The sequence below is a fragment of the Alligator mississippiensis genome, chromosome 13 (genome assembly GCF_030867095.1).
Source record: "Alligator mississippiensis isolate rAllMis1 chromosome 13, rAllMis1, whole genome shotgun sequence".
In the NCBI taxonomy this organism is placed as follows: domain Eukaryota; kingdom Metazoa; phylum Chordata; order Crocodylia; family Alligatoridae; genus Alligator; species Alligator mississippiensis.
In genome coordinates this window covers 7,988,545-8,016,231 of record NC_081836.1, presented here as the reverse complement: position 1 = coordinate 8,016,231, position 27,687 = coordinate 7,988,545, and the positions used below count along the sequence as shown (strand labels likewise).

Genomic DNA, 27,687 nt, shown 5'->3' with positions numbered 1-27,687 from the left:
GTTGCGCGGGACTGAACAAGTGACCTAACCTGTCTCCGATACAGTCTCTCCATCTGTCAAGTGAAGATAACACTAACTCCCTGCGATCTGTGAAACCTGATAAAAGCTGCAAAGTGCTCTGAAGCCCTTTCTTAAAGGCTGTGTGCAGAGGATTTGCTTGGCATAGGTTAGCTCTGGTAGTGCTAGCAGCACAGCAAAATGCTCGGTGCAAGCTACAGAACCAGCCCGGAGAAACTGGGCAGTTAAGTCCATGCTGGGATTCCTGCTACCACAGCTGTACTTCAAGCTGTGCCTGACCTAACCAGTTTTAAACCAGCTTGGACAGGTACACATGAGCTGCAGTGACAATCCGTGGAGGTTTTTAAGGCCAGGTTTGACAAAGCCCTGGCTGGAAATGACCTAGCAGGAATGATCCTGCTTTGAGTAAAGGGTTGAACTAGATGACCTAAACACGTATATAGGAATGAAGTGGTTCTGCAAAACATTAGGCCAAAACGTGGCTGTTTGTGGGTTTCCAGGACGAGGTAAGATGCCCCAGCCTCAGAGATGGAGGCTATGAAATTCTTTGAGGATATTGGAAGTGTCAGGAAATCCCTCACGTCTTGTACCTCTAAATGAGCCTAGAGTGTGACAGTTTAAATGGGCTGCAAAGCCTGTCCTCGCTTTTTTCCATGGAGCTGGGGCCTGGAGGGTCCTGCAGGATGACCTGACTTCAGAGACTCTAGCAAGATGGCCTCGGAGCAATTAAATCATTAAAACAAAATCATCTGGTGCCTGGATGTGTGCCTGGTGACAGCGAGCGGGGCATTCTCTGCCCTTCACCGACACTTTCATCCTTGACTTGCAGCGGCGCTAGAATAAAAAGCACCACTCAAGATCTGGATCACTGCAGACCATATTAATGGGAACAGGGAAAAGCAGCTTCAAGAAAATACCTGCTATGCTACTGTAAGGAAGGAAAGCTTCACAAATGAAGAGGCAACAGGTTTAATATGATGGAGTTACTTTTCTGCAGCAGTCACTTTGCTCAGAACAAGATTCATATATATGTACAGCACCTGGCACAACAGGGTCCTAGCACAGGTTGAAGCCTTGAAATACTACCATAAAACAAAGAGCAGTAAACTATCAGCTAAGTCCCTTTGCAGGAAGCTCGCTGAATCAGCTCTGTTTGGAAAGCTCCTTGCTGCGACCACGGAAGAGGAAGGAATTCTGGAGCGAAGCGCTGGGGACTCGCAGTGAATTACTGCTCTGTGCTTTGTGAACCACCGAAGGTTCAGGTTGCACGGGTTGGTGCAGGGAAAGCTGTTCTCTGTGCTTGGCAAAGCTTGTTAAGAAGTCATCGTTTCTTCCAAGAACAAATGACATCAGACGGATAGTTAAGTATCTGATCGGCTTCGGTTAAAGATAAAATCGTATCCTTTTCTCCCAGAAAGCGAGAGCGTAGTGTGAAATGCTCCAGTACTATGTCACTTTGAAAGAAAAAGATAATGCACCAACATACCACTACATTATGGACATCTCCACACACTTCCAGAGGACTAGGGGTTTTATCTCCGCCATCCTGGCCAATTTTCAACTTGAACCATTGCATTTCACCCATCAAATTCCCACAGCAGTTTTGACTGCCTGCAGCGTTCAGTCATTCCCTGTCTTGCTGCCGTGCTGTGCCTTGTTAGGGGAACATTTGTGTTTGCAGCTGCATCCCACCCCAGACAGGGCTGCATTTCTAAGGCAGAGGAAGGACTAGTTTTCAGAGTGAGCTCTGGGAAATAAACATGGAGTCATTTATAACTGTGGCTTTGCTTTATGCTTATTCCACTTAAAATGTATTTCAGTGAAAGAGCAAGATAAGGATCTCAAAGCACTAAGACTTCTTTCTGAGACCCACTTGCTATGGTGTATGCTACAGAAAGGGCCCAATTCTCCTCTCCGATTTTTTTCACTGGTGTAACTCCATCGAGTCCCATGAAGTTGCACCTGATTCAGCACAAATGAAAGGAGTTAATGCAGTGTAAAGACAGCCAGTGTGCCCACTCAGTGCTGCGAAGCATTCCCATTTCTTTCTGTGTTGGCAAGGGTTGCTCATCATTGCTAGGCACCTGCTAAAGAACGGCTGAACTTGGACCCGCCAAGGCTTAATGCATCACCGAGGCAGCTCCACTCAGTACAACTACTCCATTACAGTCACCACAATGAATTTGTATCACCTTTGCTTTGGCAGGTGTGGCCTAGTCATTCACTCCTAAAGTTTTCTGTGCATCACTCAGGGCAGTCAATGGCAATATCTTTCACTTAGTTAAAATTCACAACATGGCTACTGCTGTCAGGGAAGCAAGGATTAAGATTACCCAGATAATCTGCAAAGGGTTAAGGTGCAAAGCACAAAGTACCTGTATGGGTATATCTCACTGCAGCAATCTGAGTTCCCCCGTGAGGCCCTAGTATCATGGGCATAAGGGCAAATCCAAGGAGACAGTGGGCAGGGCTTATTTGGTTAGCAGAGGACCCAAATCAGGCCATAAGAGACTAATGCAGGAAGCTCAGGGACATAAGATTTCTTTTAGTGATAGGACACAACTTGCACTGGCTAGGACGCTACTGAGGAAAAGCCAGGCTACACTTATTTAACAGAGGTAACAATGCTGTACGCTTTGTCCTTACTACTCAAAATCTGCACTTGCTGATCAATGGTAGGGCTTAGTGCTATCCATAGCGCCTCCCTAGCCATAGGACCAAGCTCTCATAATGTGTCTAAGCATCAGTATATTAGTGCATTTGTGGCTCAGACACCAGCAGTGAAGTTAAAGCAGCACAGGCTAGCAGAGTGAAAGCCCACTGGGGGCTTTAGGATATGCATTTTGGTTGCTCCCATGTGCTCAAGTCAGTGCTGGCACATCCTCAGTGGTCATTACCCTGGCTACAGTGTGGCACTCAGTTTGATGTGTACATGTGCCCTTCAGTACCCAAAGACCTACTGCCAAATTTATTCTGCTAACAGGGGTCCTGTATTACTGGAGGTGCTATCTTCCATATAAAACAGGCTCCAGTCACTTGTAGTTCATTTAGCTCCTGCATTATAGGATTGTTTACCCAGGTAACATGGCCAAGCAGCAGCTTGAATTGCTAGCTCCTTCCTCTTTAATTTTCTTCTTCAGCTTCAGCTGTTCAAAGTATTTCTTGCTTCCTGTATCAAATTATTATGCACTGTGAATTTGCTGTTGCATAGCTCCTGCCTCATACCACAGGCAGCTGAAGCGCAGCAATGAGGATGATGGTAGGAAAGTGGCTCTTGCTCGCCTCTAGCTGTACAAAGTGCTTTGGGATCTTGGGTTGAAAAGTGCTTGGTAATTACCTTATTAAGACACTGAAGACATATCTACAGGAAGAGAGCATAAGTGTCACAGTTCCCAGATCCCTTCCTTTAAAAATTCATCTTGCTGAGAAGAGAGTCAACCTTTTAAAAATCCCATCTTGCTGGGAGGAGAGTCAAACTTGTAGGGTGAGGAGTTGGCCAGTGGTTGTTATTTCAGCTTTGGATGATTATGGTTATTCAAAGGGCAACAAATATTAAACAAAAAAAAGGAAGAAAGAAAAAAGATCAATTTGCAAGAGCCAAACTGAATAGCTCCTGCTCCCATGAGGGGGCAGTTTATGGGACTACTCAGGAGCAATGGTGAGTTGACATAAGGGGTTCACAGTCTGGCCCCTACAGTTGGTTTCTGGCCACGTTGCAGATCCTGGACAGTGGTTAGCAGAAAGATCACCCTGCTCAGCTGACAGCTCTGCCAGCAAAACATCCAAAACGGATGCAGCTTGGCCAGCTGAAGGTGGCTTCGAAAAGCAAAACTGCTGGGATGTGCAGGAGCTGGCTTCAACTCTGGAGGCAAAAAACCTCTCCCTGCCAGCAAAGATGCATCTATTTCAGGGAAAATGTTGCCACCAAAGCTGTGCCACCATAGCTATAGCAAAGGCAGCCTTGTAGCATCAGATGTCACTGTATATCACTGGTCTGTCTTAGGAATCAAACCCTTAGGGATGCTGTGGCTTTGGTATAAAAATCCATGCATTTCTAACATACAGAAAAGGAATTAAATCCTCTTTCTGGAGTGAGATTCCTGTCTGGCCACCCCCCACCATTTGAGAGATAAATGCACCAAAAGTGATGTGGATTAGACCCATAAGTGCCTGCATTAGCGCCATCACACTAGACTGCTACAAGGTATGAGGGCAGGTGGTAGGGAAGCATAAAGCAGCTGTTCACAATGGCTCTTTTTCAGAGGTAGGGAGGAGCCAGAATCTAAACTTCATATTTGATGAGCTCCATCCTATGGGAGGCATTTGCAGCCCTAGCTTGTGTGCAGATGCGAGCTTCGGCCAATGGCTCCTCCTTCACGCTTGCTGAAAGTGAAGTCCCTGGCCTTTTGAGTACTCAAACCCATAAGGGAATTTCTCAGCTTGGGCACCTGTCTAGCCGAATCCGAGGTCAGATCTCCCGCACTACATTCCTCTGGGGCTGGCAGCACCGAGGGGCGAATGAAAAGACGCATGCTCATACTCTCTCAGATGTATCTATAACATCCAAGACTTATCTCACCATCACATGGCTTTTTCCCTCCAAGCAGCCCTGCAAGGATGGGAAGTGTTAACCCCATTGCACAGATAGGAAACTGAGGCTCAGGGCAGATCGAGGGGCTTACTCAAGATGAGACAGGAACTGAACCCAAATCTCTTCAGCTTCAATCCAGTGCACTTGCCCAGCAGAGTCCTTCCTGCTTGAAGGAATCGAGTCGCTCCGTTATGTCCCAACCAGAGGACAACCAATGCTCTGCACTACACAGAAGTCAGACCTTGCACTCCATGCTACTCCTGGGCTTTGTGCATCTCCCTGCCTGCTGACAATGCTCCTAATGATCCAGGCACTTTTCATGTTAAAGGCCTCATCCAAAACCCAATGGAAAAAAAAAATAACAATAAGATTCCCATGGACTTCAGTGGGATTTGGATCATACCCTAAATCTGCCAGGTGGTCTGTTCAAAAGACCCTCGTAGCAAGACATCTGCTCTCAGTGGTGACAGATAACAGAACAAGGAGCAACGGTCTTAAGCTGCAGCAAGGGAAGATTAAAAAAAACCTCTCTCACTAGGAGGGTGGTGAAACACTGGTTACCTAGACAGGTGGTGAAATCTCCATCCTTGGAAGTTTTTAAGGCCTGGCTCAACAAAGCCCTGGCTGGGATGATCTAGTTGGGGCTGGTCCTGCTTTGAGCAGGGGGTTGGACTAGATGTGACCGCCTGAGGTCCCTTCAACCCTCGCTTTCTATGATTCTAAGACAGCATCTACCTTTTACGTGTTGCCAAAAGCATTCGCAGGGCTCAGTGCTGCTCTTGCTTTTTCAACCAATTACCCCAACTTCAGATTTTCCCTTGATGAATACCAGGTATTTTGCAAAAAAGACAGAGCTGCTTTTAAAAACATTCTGCCTCAAGAAAAAAAAAATCTCTCAGCCCTACCTCCTCCTAACCATAGCACGAAGCAGGAGAAAGGTTCATAGCAGGAGCATCTGGAGGGTCTGAGTTCACACATTGCTGACAGCATCTAATCAGATGAAGTATCAGCCCATGATTTTGCAGCCCCCACCCCTGCATCTCTTCTGACACATGGGAAAGTGAAACTGGTTATAATTAGCACCTTGACAGCAAAGGGAGGGAGCTGAGCTCCTACGTTCACACCCTGGGTTGCGTGGGGCTTGCAAGCATAGGGGCACCCATCAGCTCTTCTCACGGGCAAAATAACCCTACAGGGCTATTTTCATCCTTTATACTTGGGTGGAAATAGCGTAGTACAGCGTACTTCAGCTCATGCTGAAGGCAAGGGTACAACTTCACAGCTCCCTTCCATTAGTGGCTGGTCTTGCAGGATTTTCTTTTGTTTTTGGTTGGGGTTTTTTTTTTTTTGTTTTGCTTTTACATATTTCTTTAATATGTTTCTGATAAGAACAAGGTCAGAAGTGAGAGCTTTAGCGGGCGTGGGAATGGGAAGGGAGGAAATGGTTCGGCAAACAGCATGAAAGAGCTGTGCAACTGGACGGGGAAGTCAGAAGTTGGCACGGAGAGAAGGGGAGTTAGAAGAGAGATGGGACCAGAGATGTACAGAAGTGTGGGGCCAAGTGAGAAAAGGCCTGGCAACTGCCCTAACTTTAGACGCACAAGGGCTAGATCTTCAGAGTTTCACCACCTACTGGGAAGCACAGAGTTGCCAGTTCAAGCACCCAGCACTTCCCACTCTGACACCCAGGGCCAGGATTTTCTGGAACCAACATGTACCCAGTGTACAGGCCTTGCTGTGAAATCGAGCTCAGGGTGTGGAAGATCCACAGTAGGACAAAATCTGCACATCACAGCTGCTAACCCGCAACATTTTCCCTGACAAAATCTTTGCGATGTTCAGCCCGTGCTTCCCCTAGTAGGCGAGCGAGAGAGAGACCGATGTGCTGGGGAAACAGAAAGGCCCTGCCACAGTTTCATTTTGTAAATTAGAATCAACTGGAAGCTGTTACTTTGGATTAGTTTCTGCATCCGCTGTCTCAATTATGTGCCAAGAGGCAACAGGGCATTTAGCAACAGACTGCTGAACAACCTCAGCTCTCTGGTGTTCATCTAGATGGCAGAAGGCTAAGTGTGTATACCCGACAAATGTAGCAGTAATTGCCCTGAAATGCACTGTCTAAAAAGTAGACATACAAATAGAACAAGCAGTTAGGCCCATTTAGAAAACATTATCTATTGGCTCCTAAATAACATAGGCAAAGACACACACACACACACCCATGACATCACTGAGAGCCCATCAGAAATGGTGCCCGTCACACAGATCCAATCAAGCAATTGCTCCCAGATGTTGCACAGCCTTACTAAAAAAAATGCAAAGCCTTCCTAATGACCCACCAACTGTGTGCAAACTGCTGGCGGAGGCCACTCAGCTGGTTCTAAATTGGCAGCTACCTCTAGCCAATTCTTTCCAGATTCTCAATACCCACAGGGAGGCCATGCCTGGACTGAGGACAAGGAAGTATTTCAGGGGCTGCTGCTGTAGCTGCTGCAAAATCTGGAGGTCACATGCATTCTCATCCCCGTGGGTGGGTTTTCCTCAGCCCAAATGCTCAGCAAAGCCCTAAGCCTGCACGCACGTGAGTACATGAATAACTTTACCAACGTGAGCTGTTCCGCTAAACCCAAGGGTAGCCACGCATGGCAGTAAAATGATAGATGTGCTTCAGTGTTTGCGGGTCCGGAGCCCAAGTAAGTTATCCCATACAGCAGAGAAGCTTAAAAGGGATTTATTGTGTTGGTTTATTTTAAATTAAACCCGGACACGTGCCTCTAGATCCTCAGAAGAGTCTAGTGCAGGGGTCAACAATGTTTTTGGGCAGAGTGCCAAAAACACGTGCATCCTTGATCTGCGAGGTGCTGCTGTGCCAGGGTGGACAACTGGAGAGCTACAAGGGGCCTGATCCTTCTTGTGATAGTGCAGCCCCAGCCCCTTCCCGAGGTTCAAGTGCTAAGCAAAATGCCTTCATGTGCTATGCTCTCATGTGTGCCAGGGGTTGCCTAATGCCTACCCCTGGCCCAGCAAAGCCATCTGAGGTGCCCAAAAGGGGCCCGATTCTCAGAAGGCTGGCCCTCAGTACTTTGTGAAAACCACGCTCTCTTTGAAGGGTCGCAAATTGGGCACCCAAAGAAAAAGGTATCAGTAGTCACTTGAGAAAGCCTTGGATCTCGATCATAAAAAGTGCTGGTGGAATACTGTAAGATCTGTAGCGCTTAAGCGATCAGGAGGAATGAAGTATGCGGGAGGGGGGTGCATGTGTGTATGGAAAGCAGTGGAGTCTAGCAACAGAAACAACAGAGAATTCAAATAATTGTACTACATAACACTCTGGGTTATAGATAAAGCTTTATTTCACAAAATACCTTCCTCCAACTAGCTTGCACGCTTCAAATGGTCTTTACAACCTCTTTCAAACACCTGATCAGATACACTGAGCAGAAAACAAAGTTGTTTGCAAGCCGTCTGAGATTAGGAATTGAGGTTTGGGAGTTTGCCTGGGTCTGTTTTAATTTTCAAAGAGTGTACTGTGCATGTTAAACTGATTAAGCAGCAGCCTAGCCAAAGCGGGAGCGGGAACGTAATTTAGAGTCATGTTGCAAGAAAAATAGAAAGTTAATTTGCGATTTAGCTCACAAAAGGAGAAGGTCGCACTCTTCCCTCTGGTGTGTTGGAGGAGTTGTGTCATGAGAGTGCTGAAGAAAGGCGACAGGCACCAAAATGGGCTTAGTGCGGGCTCCAGGAAACAGGTTAATGAAAGCAGTAATAGATAAGAGGATTCATTCTCTTAGCAGCATAGTCCATAACTAACATGCCCTTTTTTGATAAAGCTAGACATCCTGCAGATTAAAACAAATATCCTCAAAGGTTTTGATCCAGAGGCCAATGAAGCCAGAAGAAAAACTCCACCAATGGACTTTAAATTAGGCCTCCAAATACCTTTCATCCTCCTGTTGCTGCTCTATGAGCTACTAACATGCACAACAGATGAACAAATAGACCAAGCAATGCCTGCTGCTTCCTGTTCATTCACTTGCATGTTCTCCAAAGCCACAAGCCTGGAGCTGGTTGGCACCCAAACACCCTTACAGATCAAAGCATGAACAAATGAATGGGAGCCAAGGAACCCTGGTATGAAAAGTCATCGTTACAACTCCAAGGCAGCAGCTGGATGTGCCTACAAGAAGCCAGCACCCTTATGGGTTGCATTTAAGTCAGGAGTCTGCCCAGCTGCAACAGTTTGCTAGAGCCTGGCCTATGGCAGAGTAAGGGAATTCCAGGTACCGGTTACAACAGTCAAGAGTTGGGATCCCCTAGATTACTGCCAGGAAGGAAATACTGCTGTGGTTAAGGACAGTAGGGCGACAGTCCTTCGGTGGCAGGCACCTAACCTGCAGAGTCTGAAATCCTGTGCACTGTCCTTGAATTTACAATGCCACTGATGGAGAAATCACTATTCTTTCCTGGGCGGGATGCAATGGAGTTGCCCACCAGCCTGCAAACGGACTCTGGTAAAATGTATTTTGTTAGCAATAGCGATTTCATCCAACTTCTGAATGGCGGGGGCTGGCAGAGGGAAGCGTAACCATGCCATCCAGAGAGCATGCTCACCTGCTGGTTAAATTGCAGAAGAGCGCTGGAAGAGACTTCAAAGAGAAACTGCTCATCAGCTCCCCTGGAGTGCGGCAGGTTCTGTGATTGTGTCGGCTAACGCGGAGGAAAAGGGAGGAAGGGCGTAATAGCAACAGCAAAAAGGCAGTGGAAAAAGCTGATGAGGGTCCACGCTGAGGCTCAATATCCTGAACCGGAGCATTTGGATGGCAGCTCTGTGATTTCATGCGTTTGGCCACAGCTAAAGGAAGAGGGGGGAAGTTGGTGCTCCGTGCCTCGGGATGCCTAATGCAGAATTATAATGCAGGGCTAATGAAAGGGATGGTCTGTCTAAACAATAGGTCCATCCTTCATCAGTGTGAAACTGAGGCAGCTCCATCATAATCAAGGATGTACCGCAACCCCAGACCAGCCCAGGACTTTGGCACAGTGATTCCTGTAGCCTGCTCAATCCAAAACCGGTTCAACAGAGCAAGCTCTTAGAACAAAGACCAGCAGGGCAGCATGGCAGTGACAAAAAAGAAACCAAATGAAGGCACAACCCCTTGCTACCAGGACAGATAATCAAGCTCAAGAAGCAAAAAGGGGCAGCTGGATTGTCCCTTAGCCTGTTCCCCCAATTTTCTCATTTCCCCACAATTTTCAAGGGGAATAGTACGGTTCCATCTTACAATGGATGTCAAGAAACCAGCCCGATGCTGTCAGTGAGAGGGTAGCTGTGCCTGCCCCACTTCTGTTCCTGGCCTCAACACGAACCTTCCCACCCATTCTAAGGACCTTATTTTCCTCTTTTGTCAGCATAGGTCTGGAGTTAGTGATGTCAATGTGAAGCTGGAGACAACAGCAGCAGGTCTGAAGAGCCTTAGTGGTATGTGTCAGATATGCCATGTAGCACTGCTGCAGTACCCCAGTCCCAGCGGGCAGGTATTCCAGCTTGTTGGCTATATGCACAGAGGATTGCAAATGCTCCGCTCTCTCCAACACCGAGCACTGAGCTCACTTGCTTGGTGCCGTTAGGCCTCCATTACAGCTGGGGAGGAGAAATCCATTCCCTTCCCTGCTGGCTTCCTTGTCATTCTTGTAGGAAAGGTCTTTCTACCCTGGGTTTGCCTGGATGCTCAGGAATTAAATCCATAGCAGAAAGTCTCTTGTGACACATTCTGAGATGCCTCTTCTTCCTCTTTTAAGGAGCCATTTCATTCGGTGACAAGACATTTTTGTCATAATGGTAATTCTCATGTTAGTTTGAGGGAGGGTCTCAACTTGAGGGAGACTGTCCCCAAGTCCAGGCCGAGTCACAGGCTCCGAGACGCTTCATATCACTTGGTGACTCAGCTGGACAAAGTGACCTCACATAAGGTCCCTTCCAGCCCTACTTTCCCGTCATCCTATGATTCCAGTTCCCAGTTGTAAAATGAGGAAACTATTCCCTTTCTCCCATCCTCTATGTCCCTCATTCATTTGGACTGCAAGATCTTCAAAGTAACGGCCATCTGTTCTTACACATCTGTGCAGCACCTTACTCTCAGCTTGGGCCAGCAGGCCTAACACTGCAAGAAGAAGAATAACTACTAAACGAAAGACTCTGGCATGCAATTAAATATTGCTGTAGTGCCTCAAGGCAGAGCAGGCTGGGCTTCAATGAGCCAAGTACTGTATAAACCGAGGAAACGACAGTCTCTGCCCCAAATTGATTCCAGTTTAAAGACCAAATGAAACATGAAAAAGGCAAGCAGGCCAGTCAAGGCAGGAAAGGGGAAGGTGGGATAACATACATAACAAGAGGCGTGCATGCAACTCTTAGCTAATCAGGAGCCATGATCACAACTTGCCATCAGACTAGCCGTATAAATATGTACACGAGTCCACGGGCAGTAGAGACAGACAACAGCTAAAGGGTTGTGGAGCTTTCCTTTAATGACATCTCCCATGGAAACCAATCCAGCATGTGACACTAAGATCAAAAGTTCCTGCCTATGACAAATATAATGATTCAAATGTTATTAAAAAAAGATGAAACTCCAAACTTTCAAAATGTCAGTCATCTTCAAAACTTCAAAGTATCGGTATTCGCTGCACCAGCCTCTGCAGAGAAAGAGATAGGAGGGGGCAGCTAAGCCACATCACATATACTTAATGTTCCAGTTTTTAAACATGCTGCCTCAATAGGGAATATGTGAATGCACACCCCAGGAAATTACAATGGAGAAGCCCAGTTATCACAGATGACTTGGTGAGAAAAACCTTAGCTAGTCAAGCTGTTTGCTACAGGCAGAAGTGCGTTTTAAACAGCAAAAGGAGACAAAGAAAGTGAAGCCCATTGTGTGAGAAGCCAGGCACTGGAGTAGCCTGGGCGACACTATGCTTATTCCATAAGGTAAGGCTTCAACTCCGCTAGCCCTGAAATGTATGGATGCAATTATCTATTCTGTTCCAGTGACTAGGATATTAAAAGGTTCCAAACTGTGAACAATTAATTTACAGTAAGATTTACATAAACCTCCACCAATAATTAGCGTCAAGGAGAGGCAGATAAGCATTGCAATTTTATGGGTGTTAGTGCGGAAAAAGTAATTTGCAATTGGCAATGCAGGTCAGGCACAGATGTTTCAGCTGATAGTTCGGCACAATAAATGGCAGCTCTTGTCAACATCATCTGCAAATGGGGGTCGTAAACAATCTGGAGGAGGAGAGCTATAAACTGGATCCTTAACGGTGGGCTGTGTGGGTAAACCTGGAGACAGATTGAGGACGAGGAGGAGCTCTAAGCCTCCTGAGGCAACTGCGCTCGTCTGCATTATCTTCCGAGATCCCTTCCAGCCTTAATGTCTATTCACAGACACTCATTTCAAATTGGGGCCGATGGTTCTCATTCAGTTGCTCGCCCTTACCCCTGAAGAGAAGGACTTACAACGTATTATAACATGCCCATCTAAATGGCACGTAGGCAGCGGTGTAGGACTGGATGAGAACTGAAGGTCAAACCAAAACCAACTAGTGAACTGGTCACAAAAACCTTTATCATCCTGGTGGCTCGGCACAAGAGATGCAAGACATCCATTTGCTTTTGCTTGTAGACTTTTGCAAGTGATGTTATCTACACCCTCCAAGATTCACAGAAGTGCAGGGCTGGAAGGTATCTTGTGAGATCATCGCATCCTAGTCCTTCTCTTTACGCCAACCGACCCACCACGCTCTGGAGTGAAGCATAAGCCCTGAGGCATCGTCTGGTCTTTACAAGGTAAGGAAGAGGTTCTGGGGTCCACCTAGGAGAGGGAACTCTCCTCCAGGCAGCCCCAATTGGTCGTGGACCTCCTGGCTTCCTCAAGAGACCTCACTGCTGCTGGGGCCTACTATCCACCTGGGGGGTGAAAGTAAGCCAGCGCGCTTGGGCTTGGAAGTCAAACTCAAGCAGGAGTAGGCTCACATACTATCCAAGTCAACTTAACTAAGTTAATTTAAGTTAAGCCACTCTGGAGTATACACACATACACCTCCTTGACGCGGCCAAATAACCCCAGCAAGGAGTGCGTCCAATGAAGCTGACCTAGTTCACAAATTGGCTGCCACCACGTGCGACCCTTTGGTAGTAAGATACTTGGTTCAGCATTTGGGACAATGAAGACTTCCCTCCACTCCATCACCCACCGAATCCTCTAGGGACAAACTAAACTAAATGTTATTTCTGGAAGAATTAAACGAGGGATCACTCTCCGAGTTGGGGAGATAAGCCAGGAGGACACAGAACCAGGATGCAGTTACCCCCTTCCCTGATTTCATCAACCCGTACCAGGGTTGTGATGGTATATACACCATCTTCAGCCTTCCGCATTCTCAGTTTTTACTGATTTTTCACTCATAAATTCCCTGGTTTTGTTTTTTGTTTTTTTAAGTATTTGGTTTTACTGATTTACACCCATTTTTCAGTTCAGATCCCTGTTAACCGGCACGAGAGGGGAATGGGCTGCATGAGGAGCAGGGGGTGATGGGATGGCGGTGGCCACGTGGGAGCCAGGGGAGGGTGGCTGGAGCCGCTGCCTGAGGGCATGGGGCTTCTGACTCCAGGTGGGGTGGGTCGGCTGGGTCACGGGAATCGCTCCCGGGGTGGGTGGGTGTGAGCTGCACCACAGCGGCTCCAGCTTCGGCCCTGCCCCGGGTGCTGGGAGCTGCAAGCCCCGCAGGGGGATGGGGCAGGTGGGAGAGCCCCCCCCCCCCCAATTTTTTTTTCCTTTTCTTTCATGCTGATTTCATCCTGGTTTTTGTTTCGAAAATAAACCCCCAGATTTATTTATTTATTTATTTAAAATAAAAACTGAGAATGCGGAACAATACTCATCTTATAATGGTCCAGGCTTCTTAGCAAGCTTTGGTAACATGACAATTTAAACCCGAAACCATATAACAATAAACCAACTCGAAAAACAAAATGAACCCAATGTAGGTGGCTACACAACAATTAGAAGCACGGCCAACAACTCATGAGCACAACTCTACTGTGATAGCAATCTTAACTACACAAGGGGCAAGAAGACAATAATCAGGGATTATCTACCCTGGTCAATTTGAAATCATTTTATGGGGATAGTTATTTAGTAGAAGCTCCATGCGTACGCTCTTCTCCAGAATCAGAATGCATTTGTTCTAATTTAATTTAAATCACTTCATCTACTGGCTTCAGGAATAAATTATTCCAAAATCATTTCTGTGTTAAATTTCCAAGGGCAGACAACCCCATAGTGACAACTGCCAAAGGTTTGGAAAGCAGGTCAAGTTGAGCCAGAAAGAGACTGGACATATCGCTGACGCTTCTCTCTATTCAAACCTCATGTCTGCAAAATAAGATAGGGTCTCTTTCTAGGTCAGAGCCTGTGGCAAGATTTTCACCATTTCCTACTTTCAGCACGCCAGAGACATGGTGCATCTAGTTAGACCCTTGCAAGCCCAGAGAGAAATAAGAATCTTTCATGGGATTGTGGATCCTTTAGGAAGATTGTAACTCGCAGGGAAGTTTATTGTCTCTAAGCAATTAAGAGACTTTGCAGTATTAACTTCAAATACTGAGCTTAAGAGGAGTTTGACCTTCAAGAACCAGTTTTACGACTCCTTTAAAGCTGCATCTCTACCTGATCGTCCAGACGCTCTTTCAGCCATTTGCATGTTCAAAGAACCGTATAAACAAATGTGTACTAATTAATACTAATCATTCTCCATGTTGAGAAATATTATGCCAGCAAGTAATTATAATGTGCAAGCGCATTGTGAAACACAAGGGAGAGGGTTACGTTCACATGGGCAGTCTTCAATTCAGCATTTCTTACCGGAGCATGCAGCTTTCAAGCTCCCTTGAAAGCACTTTTCATGATGTCCTGACACCTCCATGGAGGAAGGAGAAGGACCCTGATCATGCAGTAAGGTTCATACTTGCTCACAGGTTTTTGAACTCAGGGAACTCGCAGAAGGGGTTCCCAAGCTTGCAGAAAATCAAAACTACTCCACCCATTACACATGAGGTGATGCCTCAGTTTCTCCATTCAGTGAAAAGCCCCATTTCCTACTCTTCACAGGTCCTGCTGCTTTTTGCTCCCAGGCCAAGAGCAATAGCAAAGACAAGCAACCTTATGAAGGGTGGGGGGAAGCCTCCCTACCTCCTACAAACGTGGAGCGCAGAGCTGCTCTCAACAGACAGGTACATGAAGTTTTAGTTATAAGGATGTTCTTGACGTTGTTGGTGAAGGAGGTTAGGGGGATCTCTGGACAGTCTGCTCCTGGCAAGTATGACCAAGGAGCTCTGCCAGTATTTCAGCCTTTCCTTATTCATGACCCTCCTGGAATGAGATAAAAATCAGGCTCTAATCCTAAACAGTGTAGATGATCTTCCACTCCCACCGGGTCCAATCTTGGCTCCCACCAAAATCACTGGCACTGAATGGGCTTGTAGGAGGCACCGGGCCCAATCTTGCACCATTTAAATCAATGGGAATTCTTGCATCAACTCAGCGGGAGTCGAGGATAATCAGCGCGTCTCAGAATCGAGCCCTCTTATTTAACAGCGAACTCTAAATGCCTCATCATAACAAAATTAATGAATATTTGCCCGTTGTAAGGGACACGGTAAAATGTAACCTTTACTGGAATCTTTTCACAAGGACAATTCAAATGTAAAGCTTTTGAAATCTGTTTCCATGAATTCAAGTTCATCTCATTGCTTAACTCATTGAAGGTTTGCGTGATGACTGTTTTTCATTTTATTTTGTTTCAAATCTGTAGTTTCAGATACTTTCATGGAGCCTCAGCTTCCTCCATTTAAGTTCACAGGCTGCTAATAGCAATCCCATTGAGGGTTCAAGAAAATAAAACATTGTGCTTAAAAAAATATCTATGCCCCTCTCTGGAAGTCTTCCCAGCAGTCTTTGTAGTCTGGCCTTTTCAGCAGGGAACTGGACTAGGAAGCAGAACATCAGGGCTTAGCTCCCCAAGACTTCCTCTGTGACCTTGGCCAAATGTCTTCCTTTCTGTGCCTCAGTTTCCCATCCTCCATCTGATGCACTTAGACTACAAGCTCTTTAGAGCCGTCTCCTACCGTGCTTGTACAGTGCCAAACATGGAATTGGGACAGTGGCACTGATCGGGGTTGCAACCTTAAGTGCAAGCAAAATGCAAATCATAACGCACTTTTCTTTCATGTAGGGATGCATAGAGGTTTTGGAACAGGGGTTACCCATTATTCTAGTTTTAGACAGTGGCCAGCAATTCATAGTGAAGCTAAGAACATGATAAAGCAAATGGTTTAGAAAGGCATTTTAGAAACCTTGGAATTTCACTGGGATTTAAAAAAAAAATTCAGAATTTAAATGCTCTACACAATTCATCACATGTAGATCATGAAGTGCTAGACAAGGAGAGGGAAGGGTCCATCCTATTTTACAGATGGAAGGCAGGGTAAAGTGGCACCTTAGAGACTAACTGGTTTAGAAAGACATGAGCTTTTATAGGCAATAGCCTACTTTGTTAGATGCTATGAAAACATCATTGTGTCTGACAAGGTCGGCTACTGCCCATGTAAGGTTATGCCTGTTTGAACCAGTCAGTCTGTAAGGTGCCACCCTGCCCTGCCTTCTGCCTGACTACAAACTAACATGGCAAACTACCTCTTTCTACTTTACAGGTGAAGTAACAGGAGATATGAAGAAAGGAAGCAACTCAGTCTGGTGAAGCAGATTCTCTTGACAGCGCTAAATGCAGTGGCCCTTCTTGCAATAATCTCAGTGGCACTTTTCCATGCAGGAGGCCTAATACAGTGTGATCGCACAAACTAGCTGGTTCAGATTGAATCAATTGCTCTTACAATCACCAGAGGAAAGGTAGGGGGCCTCTCACCCACCGCACAGTAAATTGCAAGTGTTAGTTACTACTTCCAAAAAAGACGAGTGAACTTTGGCTAGAGAAAAATAAGCCCCACTGAGATGCTGAATGCGCTGGGAAAGACAGACAACCAGCTCAGCGGTGCAATCTGGAGATCAGCCTGTTTGCATTAATGATTTTCAGCTCAGAGACTGGCAGGGCTAGCGTTGAAGAAGGGGTCGCTTTACAGTGCCTGCTTGTGAGATGGAAACAAGGGGCCCTCAGGGTTAAGCTGGTTCTTCTCCAAAGAGAGTTGCTGTTTCCTCCCTCTGCACTTAAAATGGATGCTGCTTCCCTGCCAAACTAATCGCTACCATGATGGGCATTTCTGCAGCCCTTTTCATCTGAGGCTTTCAAGGTGCCTTCCACACTGTTAACGGCATTGACCACCCTTTGTCTGCCAGGCATTCGGGATCTGCTCCCCTAGCATCTGGGAGCAATGGAGTAACACACAGGCAACAGGACTGAAGACCAAAGCGGCACAACTGAAGCGACAAGAGGCGAGTAGCATGTAATGTAGTGAGCTGGAATTTAACCTGGCATAGTGGCTGATGCGGCTGACTCTCTGGAAGACGTCTGTGGGACCTCAAACAGAGGAGCTTGGCAGCCCAAGATTTCAGCCAAAGCCAGGGACTGTAGGTGGGTCAGTGCATGTTAAAGTGACTGTTCAGTGCTGATGCAGGAGTACCCCATCCTGCATGCCAATGATGGACACAGTCCAAGAACCTGAGTAGTATGCAGCTGTCCGTGGTGCCCAGAAGTCTTCCACCCAGCTCTGCTGGCCTTGAATGGTGCAACTGGAGCATATATATTTGTAACGTTTGCTTTATTCTGCAACATAAGAACTGCTCTTGAAAGCTTGAGCATCTCTCTCCCCTACTGATTTAATCCACCGCAGAGAACGCACAGATTCCTCACACCTTGCTACAAAGCCAATTATCCCAAGCAGCCCCCTTTTACTGGTCTCTGCCCTTGATTACCACTTAGCACCAGGGATGTATATTGGCAGAGCTCTGAAAAGAGCAGCTCAGTTTTTAAAAGCCCACTAAGGAAGTTAGCCGCTGAAGTCTCATAACACAGAAGGGAATTCTACAGCGAAGGCCTCTAGACAGCTTTGAAAAATCACAGCGCCTATTAGTCATCTGCTGTTGCAGAGCCAGAGCAGTGAAGCACAGGAGCACAAAGCAAGTTGCGTAGGTCCTACATAAATAACAGCTTTGTCTGCCTGACACTTTTAGTAACCATGTGCTGGATTTGATCTGACTTTTAAAATCTGAAGAATTTTCCCTATTTGAGCAACAAACATTGCAATGTAAGAGGCCTCAATTTGGCCTAGCATTTGAGCACATGCTTAAAGCACGTGCTTATGTATTTTGTTTTGCTTTTTTAAATAAGGAGGAATGTAACTTTAAGCATATAAACTGGTGCGCACAAATTCGAGACAACCGCAATGTTTGCCTCTTTTGTAATGTGGCTGTGTTAACACACTTGAAAGAAAGAGATAATACAGTACAGTCCTGCTGCAGCGGGATTGCTAAACTCAGTTCAGCTTCCTTGGGAGCAGTGTCAAGCCCATTATGAACATGCACAGGTGGTTTCTTGCAACCAAGCAAAGAATTCGGCATTTGATGAATCTGAGACATGAAGAACAGATGTCTACAAGAAGCATTGCAAGAGCCTTCCCCAACAGCAGAGTTCACACGTGAATCCCACTGCAGGTTACAACATGTCATCCGTGTTTTATTTGGCTTTTACAGGCAAAGCACGCATACTCTCATCTCCAAGCAGACAGGCCCACTGACTTGGAGCAGCCCAGTATGTTTTTGTTCAGTGCAGAGACGGCTTCGTACCAGCAGGACTGATGACACAACCGGTAGGCTGGAATACTTCAGGTTCGATGTTCTCTTCAGAGCGAGAGACAAAGCTCTGGGCCAAATCCTCACTAGGAGAAATCAGTCTACTTCTGCAGGAATCAGCACACTATACCAATTTACACCAGCTCAGGGCCTAGTCCCATATTCTAGAGTCAGTCCAACAGAGCTAATGCACCAAACACCTCACGTTGGCCCGCATGCAACAGCAGGAGCACACACACTTTTATAAATTATTGCTGCATCCAAATAAGCCCATCTGCTCCCTTTTCCCACCCTGAACTTGGTTTATCATGTACTCATGGTAGGTAATCCTGCAAACCCTTTTTACCTACCGCTGGCAGGTAGCCCAGTGTCCGTAGCAAAGGACTTCAGTAGGGCACTTCTCAGACAGCAAGTGCTATGTTTGGTAATTCCCAGACTCCATCATCAGGACCAAGGTTTTAACAAGACATCCATGCCCTGTGTTTTGATGCTCAGAAAGGTGTTCAGATCAAGAGGAAATCACTCAAGCCATCCCTGGAAGACTGGAGTGATACTTAAGACTCAATATAGGGGTGACCACCCCTTCTACAGTCTAACATATGGTGGGCCAGTGTTTTTCACATCTCTCTGGCCAGCACAAGACAATTAGGACCAAGTGTGAAGCAGAACAAACCAGCTAGGTAATAAGAGAGTGCCCTTAAGCACTGCTGATCACTGCTCAGCTCAGCCTAGAGAAGAGGTCACATGTGCATGAAATGGAAAGCACCAGGAAGGGTTGTAGGTAGATACAAAGCACACCTGGTTGCAACCAGTAACCATAATTAGCCCACTTCTGGCTAACAATTGTGACATGTTAATGGAGAAATTAATGTTAATACCTCAAAGAACGAATGAGAGAGATACATGGCCTGGCAAGGACACTGAACTGGGACTGGGGGGACCTGGGCTCTCAATTTGCTCTAGGATTTGGGACAGATTAACTTCACCCCTCTAGCCTCCATTTCCCTGCTTCATCTTTGCTTGCTTACCTATTTAGAACCAATTTCTCTGAGGTCTCTTGCTATGGGTATGCACTGGGCTTAATACATTGGGGGGGAGGAGTCAGGCATCGTTTGAGGCCTCCAGGCACCCCCACAATAAAAATAAAAATTGAATACAAGTCTTATATCAATGAATAAAAACAGACTTAAAACTACCCCCCAGAATCAAGAGGAACTCTGCCTGCTGGTATAACATACCATGAAAAAAGGATGCTTCCATTCTTCTGTTACATACCTGCTTTGCCATCATGCTTAGCATTTGCCTTTCTAAAATGCTATGGGGCAGATTTTCAAAAGCATTCAGCACTCCCTCTCTCTGATCCCAACCCGAGCTGGACACCTAAGCCACCTCTATAAATATGGTCTTTTTCCAGGACGTTGCATCATATTCATTCCAGAACTCCCACCCTGCAAATTCAGCGATACTCCTTTATTTGGGAGTGAAACAATATGTATTGGTAAAATTCAAGTATTCTAATTTAGAATCCATTTCTTCATGGACTTTGGGGCCATCAAAAAAATTCAGACTCATTTCCAGATTAGAGGATGGAAAAGCAGGCTTTGCAGATTTTAAATCCCTGCAGGCAGGACACATGCATCCCAACTGCAGAAACATCAATTCTAAGGAACTGAAGAAATTATCAGCATCTGTTTGTGCAGCCTGCCTTCTCCGCCAAACCTCAGACATTGTTGTGGGAAAAGCTTAATTCAGTTTGGTGCTTCTAGAAATAATACCCAGGAGTAAATATGTGATTTTCAAAAGCATAGAGCATCTGTTGCCAGGGTAAGAACTGTTCTTCTCTAAATAAATACATAAATAAAGGGCACCCATTTAAGTGCCCAGCTCCTATGCCCCATTCCGGATGGCCTCACCTATAAATACCCGCTCAATTTTACCTACTGATTTGGGGCCCAGTCCTGCAAACACTAAGACGCTGGGGTAACTGTACTCAAGCAAGTAGTGTCATTCATGTCAAGGGGTTCACTCAAATACAGCTAGCCACGAGTGTTCATGTATGGCTGTGCTCTCGTGCAACACAGAAATTCAGAGTCTGAGAGTCGCACAATCAACAGGAGTATTCTAATGGACCAAAATGAATGAATGAATACATACTCCAGCTCTGAGTCCGCATCCTTTACATCATCTGATCTTGCTTACTGGCAACAGGCCAATACTTTTTAGATGTTGCCAAGGCTTCAGGCCTTTCTATCAGCACCCACATAACAGCTAAGCTAAACCTCTACCCGCCACATAGAACTTTACACAAAACACACACAGTCCAACGTACCCAGGACACCACTCTCCCATTGAAGCACGGTAGCTTTGCATTGTCATCCGAGATTTCTTCCTTCACCACCCTGAAAAATAAAAACAAAGAGGTTGCATGAACAACAGATCGAGGCAGATACCATTTAACAGATGACAAAACCCAGTCCCAACCCGAGACGTCTTTACACTGATCGGTCCCAATGCAGCCCTGAGGCCTTGTACAGTAAACACTTTTCCATTAAGATCCAACAGCATTCTCCTGTATTGTGTACTATTCATGTCCTCTACTATTAGCCTCATGAAACAGCCTCTGCCTCCAAGTTGCATTTCCTCTTCAGAATTAAATTTGTTGCACAGTCATTGAAAAGAACCAGTCATCTGTTGGACAAAAGGTACAAGGTAGCTCCATGTGCGAGTCTGATGGGCAAGCTGTCATTTTCCTCCAATTAAATCACTTTCCAGTATATTTGCAAAGATTTAGACACTCATTAAATTCCTTAGTTGGTTTCTGTGTCTGTGAATTTCCCCAGCATCTAGAGCCAAATTCATTGATTTTTATGGGCTTTAGATCAGGTGCACAGCAGGACTGCTAGACTCGATGCACACTACTATCAATGCCCCATCACTACTGATGCTAGCACTGACAGCTACTGCAGGATCAAACCCTCTGGTCATTGTCCCACCCTCGTTCCCCCCATATTGCAGCCTGCAACTCCTCCTGAAGTAAGAAAATGCCTGCGAATGAATCAACTGGAGGCCTGCAGTTTTGAGCACTGGAAATTCAGGAGGAAAGAGGGGACTGGCTAGGATGACCTTTTCCAGTTAAACACAAACACAAGAAAGAAATTCTCCATAAAACCAGACAGATCCTAGCTCTGCAGGGGTACTTTGAATGAGAATCAGTCCCATGAGTGGTAAAAAATAAAAATAAAAAAAAATTAAAAGAAATCTTCCACTGGCAACTCTAAATCCTACCTCTTCCAGCCAACCTTCTGCAGGGAAGGAAGATCCAAGAGACGGTAGGGGGCGAGGTGGGGTACAGCTATCCCATCTAACAATATAGGAATACCATGTTCCCTGGCCTGGGTCATATTTCTCTCTCATTTGCAGCCTGGTCGCACCAATCATCCCAAAGCAGGTAGAAAGCGATCAGCAGTGACTGCTCCCTTGCAAAAGGGAATCTCACTCATTTCCTAAACTCTTGAGTCTTAATTCTACCTTGTCACTGTTAATAATAATAATAATAATAATAATATTAGAGCAGTGCTTAAAGGTCCTCACCAAAAGCAGAAGCCCTGTATGTACACAAAATAAGAGACAGCCCCCTACACCGAACAATTCAAGTGGAAACCAACAGGCCAAAGGAAGGGCTATTACTGCATTTTACAGACTAGGTCTCTAGACAGAGCCTAGTGACTTGCCCAAGGTCAAAGAAGCAGTCTGTGGCAGCACTGGATATTGAACCAGGGCTCTCACAGCCTAGTAAAGTGCCTTAATTGCATCCCTTTCTCATTAATTCAAGCATAATTCACTCCATTCTTGTATCATCATTTTTCTCCTGCTGCTAATCAAGCTCCCTGGCTCCCCACCCCTCCCTCTTTTTCTTCCCCTGCCCATTACAAAAGTGTGTGCAAAGCTGAGGCTTGTCCCCAGGGGGATATGGATGCATGCCAAGGTGCAGCTGTGGCTTAGAGTTCTCTCTCCCCCTTTAACAAGTGCCATGCCAAAGCTTTGTGATCACAGGGAGAACACAAATTAGGTGTTAATCAGCTCAGCAAAGCTCCAGAAAGGCCAAACCAAGAGTGCAGGGGAGCAGAACAGCAGCATTTTCCCTGCATCTTGGGCAGTTGCTTGAGAGCAGCCAGAGCAGCGGACTGTGAGATGCAAGAGATGGTACTATTCAGTTCCTGACTCAGCGTGCAGCACAGCCTGGCAAGAGAACAAAGGCAAGATACCAGGCACGATGGATGTGAAGGGGTCCATATTTCATCTACTGTCCAAGTCCCAATCCAAGCATCTTAACTGCCTGAGGCAAATTAGCACTGCAGCAGTCCACCACCTGGCCAGGTGCACGCTTTGGCTACCAAGACAGCAAGCATGTCCAATTCATCTGCTGCCCAGCAGCCTCTGCAGTAAGCCTGCTGCCTCTTCTTCCTCCTCACCCCCCTGAAAGTTTCCCAGGAGTGGAATATTCCAAATAGATTTCACAAAGAAGAAAAAAATATTTAAACGTGGCTTTATTGTTGCTTTATAGCCGAGTGGAAAACCAGCAGCAAACCACCAACATCTGTTAAGCAGAAGAGGGATACAATTCCTCTGGTTGTTTGTCTTCTTAGAGCCTCAGCCAGCCATCTCCTGGCCCACCCCAAGTCCTCACGGCTGAAGAATACCTCCAAACAGCTCATGCCCACTTGGACCTAGCCCTCTGATGTACAGACCAAATGTCTTGACCATCACAATCTCTCCCTCAGCCTTCAGTCCTCCTTTAGCTTGTCTATACTCCTGTGGCCCAGGTCAGTCACAGTTAGTATCCCCTTCATTGCGTTTCTGGTTTTGCCCAGCCAAGTCTCCACGTTCCCTTCATCGTCCCCACCGCCCCAGGTACAACCCCCTCTACTGTGCCAAAGTCCCTCCGAGTTGTCCTCACCCTCTCTGGCTTGCTTTCACCTCTGTTTCTATCTCTGTGGTCAGCTAAAGGGTCTGAGTGAACAGAAGGGGGTTGGATCAGGCCCTAAATTGCTCCTTTTGTTTCAACTGGGATAGAGAATTCTTCTCCCTTTTTGGCCCTGAAATAATGTGTCCCTGTATCCTCCTAAAACCCTGCTACGTCCCCATGCACTGTAGATCCCTGGCATTCGAATCCACGTGGGCTCCACGTGCCAGTGGGAAGAGGGGTCCTGCGTGGGCCTAAAGGATCCATTGCTGCACCGATTCAGATTCATCTTGCTCCGCTGTAATGTCATACAATAACAAGGGGCCACGCTCTCCCGCAAGGCAAAGTTTTTGCAGTCTGTGGAGCTGCGTTTGGCCGTACGAGGTCCAGGCACAATGCACCACTTTACAAGAGCACGGGTGCGGAACAACATGAAGCACTTATGTAGCAACCGTCATGCCAAATGGCTTTATCGACAGGAGTAATGCCAGCCACCACTGAGGTCCCGCCACCTCTGGGACATAGCAGCGCTTTAGGAGGATGCAGGAACGCCACATTATTTTAGGGCCAAAAGGGAAAAGAATTCTCTAGCCCAGCTGCAACAAAAGGAGCAATTTCCGGCCTGATCCCAAAGCAATTATGCTTACAGAAAGTCTTCCCGTGATTTCTAACAGGCTGCGGATCAGGCCATTACAGAGACAAGGCATAAATACTCTGCATTAATATTTAAGCAGGAAACATAGGTTAATCCCCCTGCCCCTGCAAAAACTGCCTGAGCGACCTCTCGAGAGAGCAATGTCATTAGCACACGGAGCCACTGCTATGTATGCCGACTCCGGCAGGAACAGGAATACCAGCCCCGTTCCAACTTCCTGCTCACGCCAGGGTGCTCGACAGAGGTCACCCAAGCCATGTACTGACCAGGCTCTGCCCTTTTTAGCTTTGCAAGATCTGAGCAAATCAGAGCTCCAAGCAGTATGGCTGCAGGCCAAGTGGATGTAGAAACATGCACAGCTGTATCATGGCCTCCATCCATGCATGCAGCTCCCACGGATGTTAACGTGAGCTGCGTGTGCAGATGGAGGGTGTTGTCAACATCTGCAGTCAAAGGAAACCGTCAAACCAGATACAAAGTGAGGGAGCCGTGTCATAAGCCTCTTGGCAAATGCCCAATTCTGAATTCATATCCACTACATTCCTAATTTACTCCAATGTAAATGGAGCAGACTTGGGCCCAATGGTTTTCAAGTCAGCTCTCTAAAAAGGCACAGCTATATACTTGAATCTGCTGGTACACAGATTGCAGATATTTGATGACACTGACTTATGTAATAGCTCAGAGTTTGGTCCAGCACTCCACCAGCATAGGATAAGAACAGAAAGACCAAACATAACGCTAGGAGCAACCCAAATGTTTTATTCCAATCAAATTTCTAAAACCATCAGATAGTTAAATGACGCAATTATTGTTGAAGCAAAACGCACATGCTTTGGTAGGGCTCTTTCACTTCAAAGCCTTTGCTCCACATTTTTATCCTGTGGATTTTTATACCAAAGCTTCTCACCCCTTGAATGTCCCAAGTTCAAACAAACCCTCAAATCCAAATAGAAAGAAGAAAGAAAAAAAACCCATCCAACCCGAAGTCTGGGGACAGAGTCACCACATTCTTCATGACTTCTGCCCAAACCAGCAATCTTCCCAGGCTAACTCCAATGCATGCCTATCCCTCCCAAAGTAAGAATCGACTCGTGGTTAAAATCATGGAAGCACCCTTTGAAGACCGAAGTCCAAGTCCCAGTTCTGCCGAAGATTCCCTGAACGGCCCCATGCCTAAAGCACAATCTCTGTCTCAGGCTCACGATGGGGACATAGGCTTCCTTCTGTCTACTTAGATTAAGCTTTTTAAGCCAGGGCCCAAGTCCCTAGGCACCCAGACATGGAGCAGAGCCCACAGGTACTACTGCAGCGCACACAAGATTGGGTACTGAGCCCATGTTCCACGGTACATGTGTTCCTGGGTTAGTCTGACGTGGTTTTAAATGTGAAACACCAAGGAACGATGTTCAAGGGGACTGAATTCAGAAGTTTCGCTGCTCCAGATAACTGTGGTAAGAAACTCTTGGCAGCATCTGCTAAAATTAGCCCCACACAATTTACTGTAAAAAAAGGTGCTCTGCATCCCCCAGCAAAACGGCAGGAAGGAAAAGGTCAGAGGCTGTGATCAATCCAATGCTCCCCTTGGGAGGAAGAGAGGAGAGAGGCTGGACAGGATCTAGGTCAACCAGGTCTTTATCGAGGCTGCTGGACACAGACCAAGCCTGTGGTTCTCGCTCACTCCCAGACTACCTAAATTAGCCTGCCCTGCTGGGTATCGTTGCATGAGGCCTCCCAAAATCCCGGCCTGGATTCAGCCAGGCTGGAGGAGAACATTGACTACATTACAGTCGATACCTTTGGAGTCAACCAAATGAATACGACAGGATCTAAATCAACTAGTGGTTCCATACTACTGGGAGTAATTAGCGATTGCCTTGAAGCTGTGTGTTCGCAACAAGTCCCCAGCGAGCCAGCCTCTAGCTCTACAAAACAGTTACAGATGTCATCTTTCAGCAGGGAACTTTAAACTATGTTTTTTATGACTGTTGCTGTAGGCTGGAGAGTCTCCATTTAAAGCAGCAAAGATTAAGATTAAGGAAAAGTGAGCTGTGCAATCCCATCACCTTCCCCCCTCCTGACCCCCCACCCCATCGCTTTCTGCAAAGGCAGCGATCCATCCGAAACCACTTTTCTAACGTCAAGGCAAACCAGGCTGCTGTGGAGGCATCTGCAGAAGCAGGCGGGGGAGGCATTGTAAAAAAGATTCAATTGTTTAAAATAAGACTCCCAGCTAAACCGAGGGGCTTGACATAGTCCTAACCACTTTGCTGAACTGGAGCCAGACTATCATTCAGGCCAAAAAGAGAGTCTAAAATGGTACTGCAATGCTTCTTAGTTACTTTGGCCCAATGGCTTCATTTCAGATTTGCTCACATTCTAGGAAAGCAAAAAAAAACCCTACCCCAAAAAATTGGTAAATAGGTGCCAGCTCTTTCTGTTCATTCAATCCCGGATCAAAGCCAGGCTGGGTTTTTTATTACTGGTGACAATGGACAAGTATAAAGATTTTGCAGCCAAGCTCTGCCTTTGGTTACAATCTGCTGTTATCAGTATTATTGATACGGTCCCAGGGCAGAACTAGTCGGCAGGTCTGAGGGCAATGTACAAACCAGAATGGTCTCCAGTTCCCCCTCCCACAACCACACTGACTCTGCAGGGCAGACAGAGTAATCATTTAGGCTCAACCGCTCTGATCAGCAACCAGGATCCTAAATACACTCAGGAAGCCGATTCCATCCCTTCTGTTCATATGGGACAACCAAGGACACCGTCCTATCAGAGAAGTCAGAGTAGAAGTCATTGGGCCTTGTGGCTTTCCAGGGACCCAAGTACAAGCTGGGGGGAGAGAGATGATGAAGTAGCACTTTGTGCTCAGGTCCTGCTTCTGGAGTGGGGGAATGGGAGTGAAGAGTTATCTGATATATCCCAGCTTGGTTTCTCTGCCGGAGAGATGGATTGGGTCACCCTGCAAAAATTACTTGTGCTTGAAAACAGACCTTGGGGACAAGCCCTCTTTGAATCTGCAGGTTGGAACCACTCCTAAACCCAGCATCTGGCAGCAGGAGCAGAGCCCAGGGCAGGGCAGATGGAAAGCAGCCCAGGCTGCCTCCCTGGAGACAGGAGTGGAAGTAGCTGCTCAGGACTGGATGCCCTCTCACCGTCCCTGCTGGCTGCTGTGCACTGCATAGTCCCTCAAGCCTTGCTGCTCCAGGACTCGCACAGAAATATGCTGCCGATTCTTGAGGAGACACTCCAACGTGGGTCCCGGGACTGAGGCATTCACCAAGTGTCCTCACCGTCGTTTCAATCTGCTTAGCTGTACGCGCTTTGCAATCCCTCATCTCAAGACAGGTGAAACAATAAGCAGCGCTGAAGTTCATCTGGATTCACTTAATCCACAGCTTGCTTTTAATCAGCGTTACAGGAACACTGCGGCTTGTGCTGTATGTGGCTTCCTCCGGGATGTGGAGACCTCCACTTGCATTTCTGCTCTGCTCCAAATAAGAAACAAAGGCTGAATGAAAGCAGGGACAGCAGGAGCATTTCCAGTAGGCCCTTCAAGTGATTTGTAAGAGGGAAGAAAGCCAGA

At 46.6% G+C, this 27,687-nt stretch overlaps 1 protein-coding gene across 2 annotated transcripts in view; it reads right to left on the bottom strand.

The window, feature by feature from the left end:
- Positions 1-27,687, bottom strand: part of DVL1 (dishevelled segment polarity protein 1) — a 177,684-nt gene that overhangs the window by 80,142 nt on the left and 69,855 nt on the right. For both annotated transcript variants that reach the window (XM_059716907.1, XM_059716908.1), the window contains exon 2: positions 20,807-20,876. In XM_059716907.1, coding sequence (XP_059572890.1) covers positions 20,807-20,876 — 70 coding nt within the window. The remainder of the gene's footprint in view (positions 1-20,806; positions 20,877-27,687) is intronic.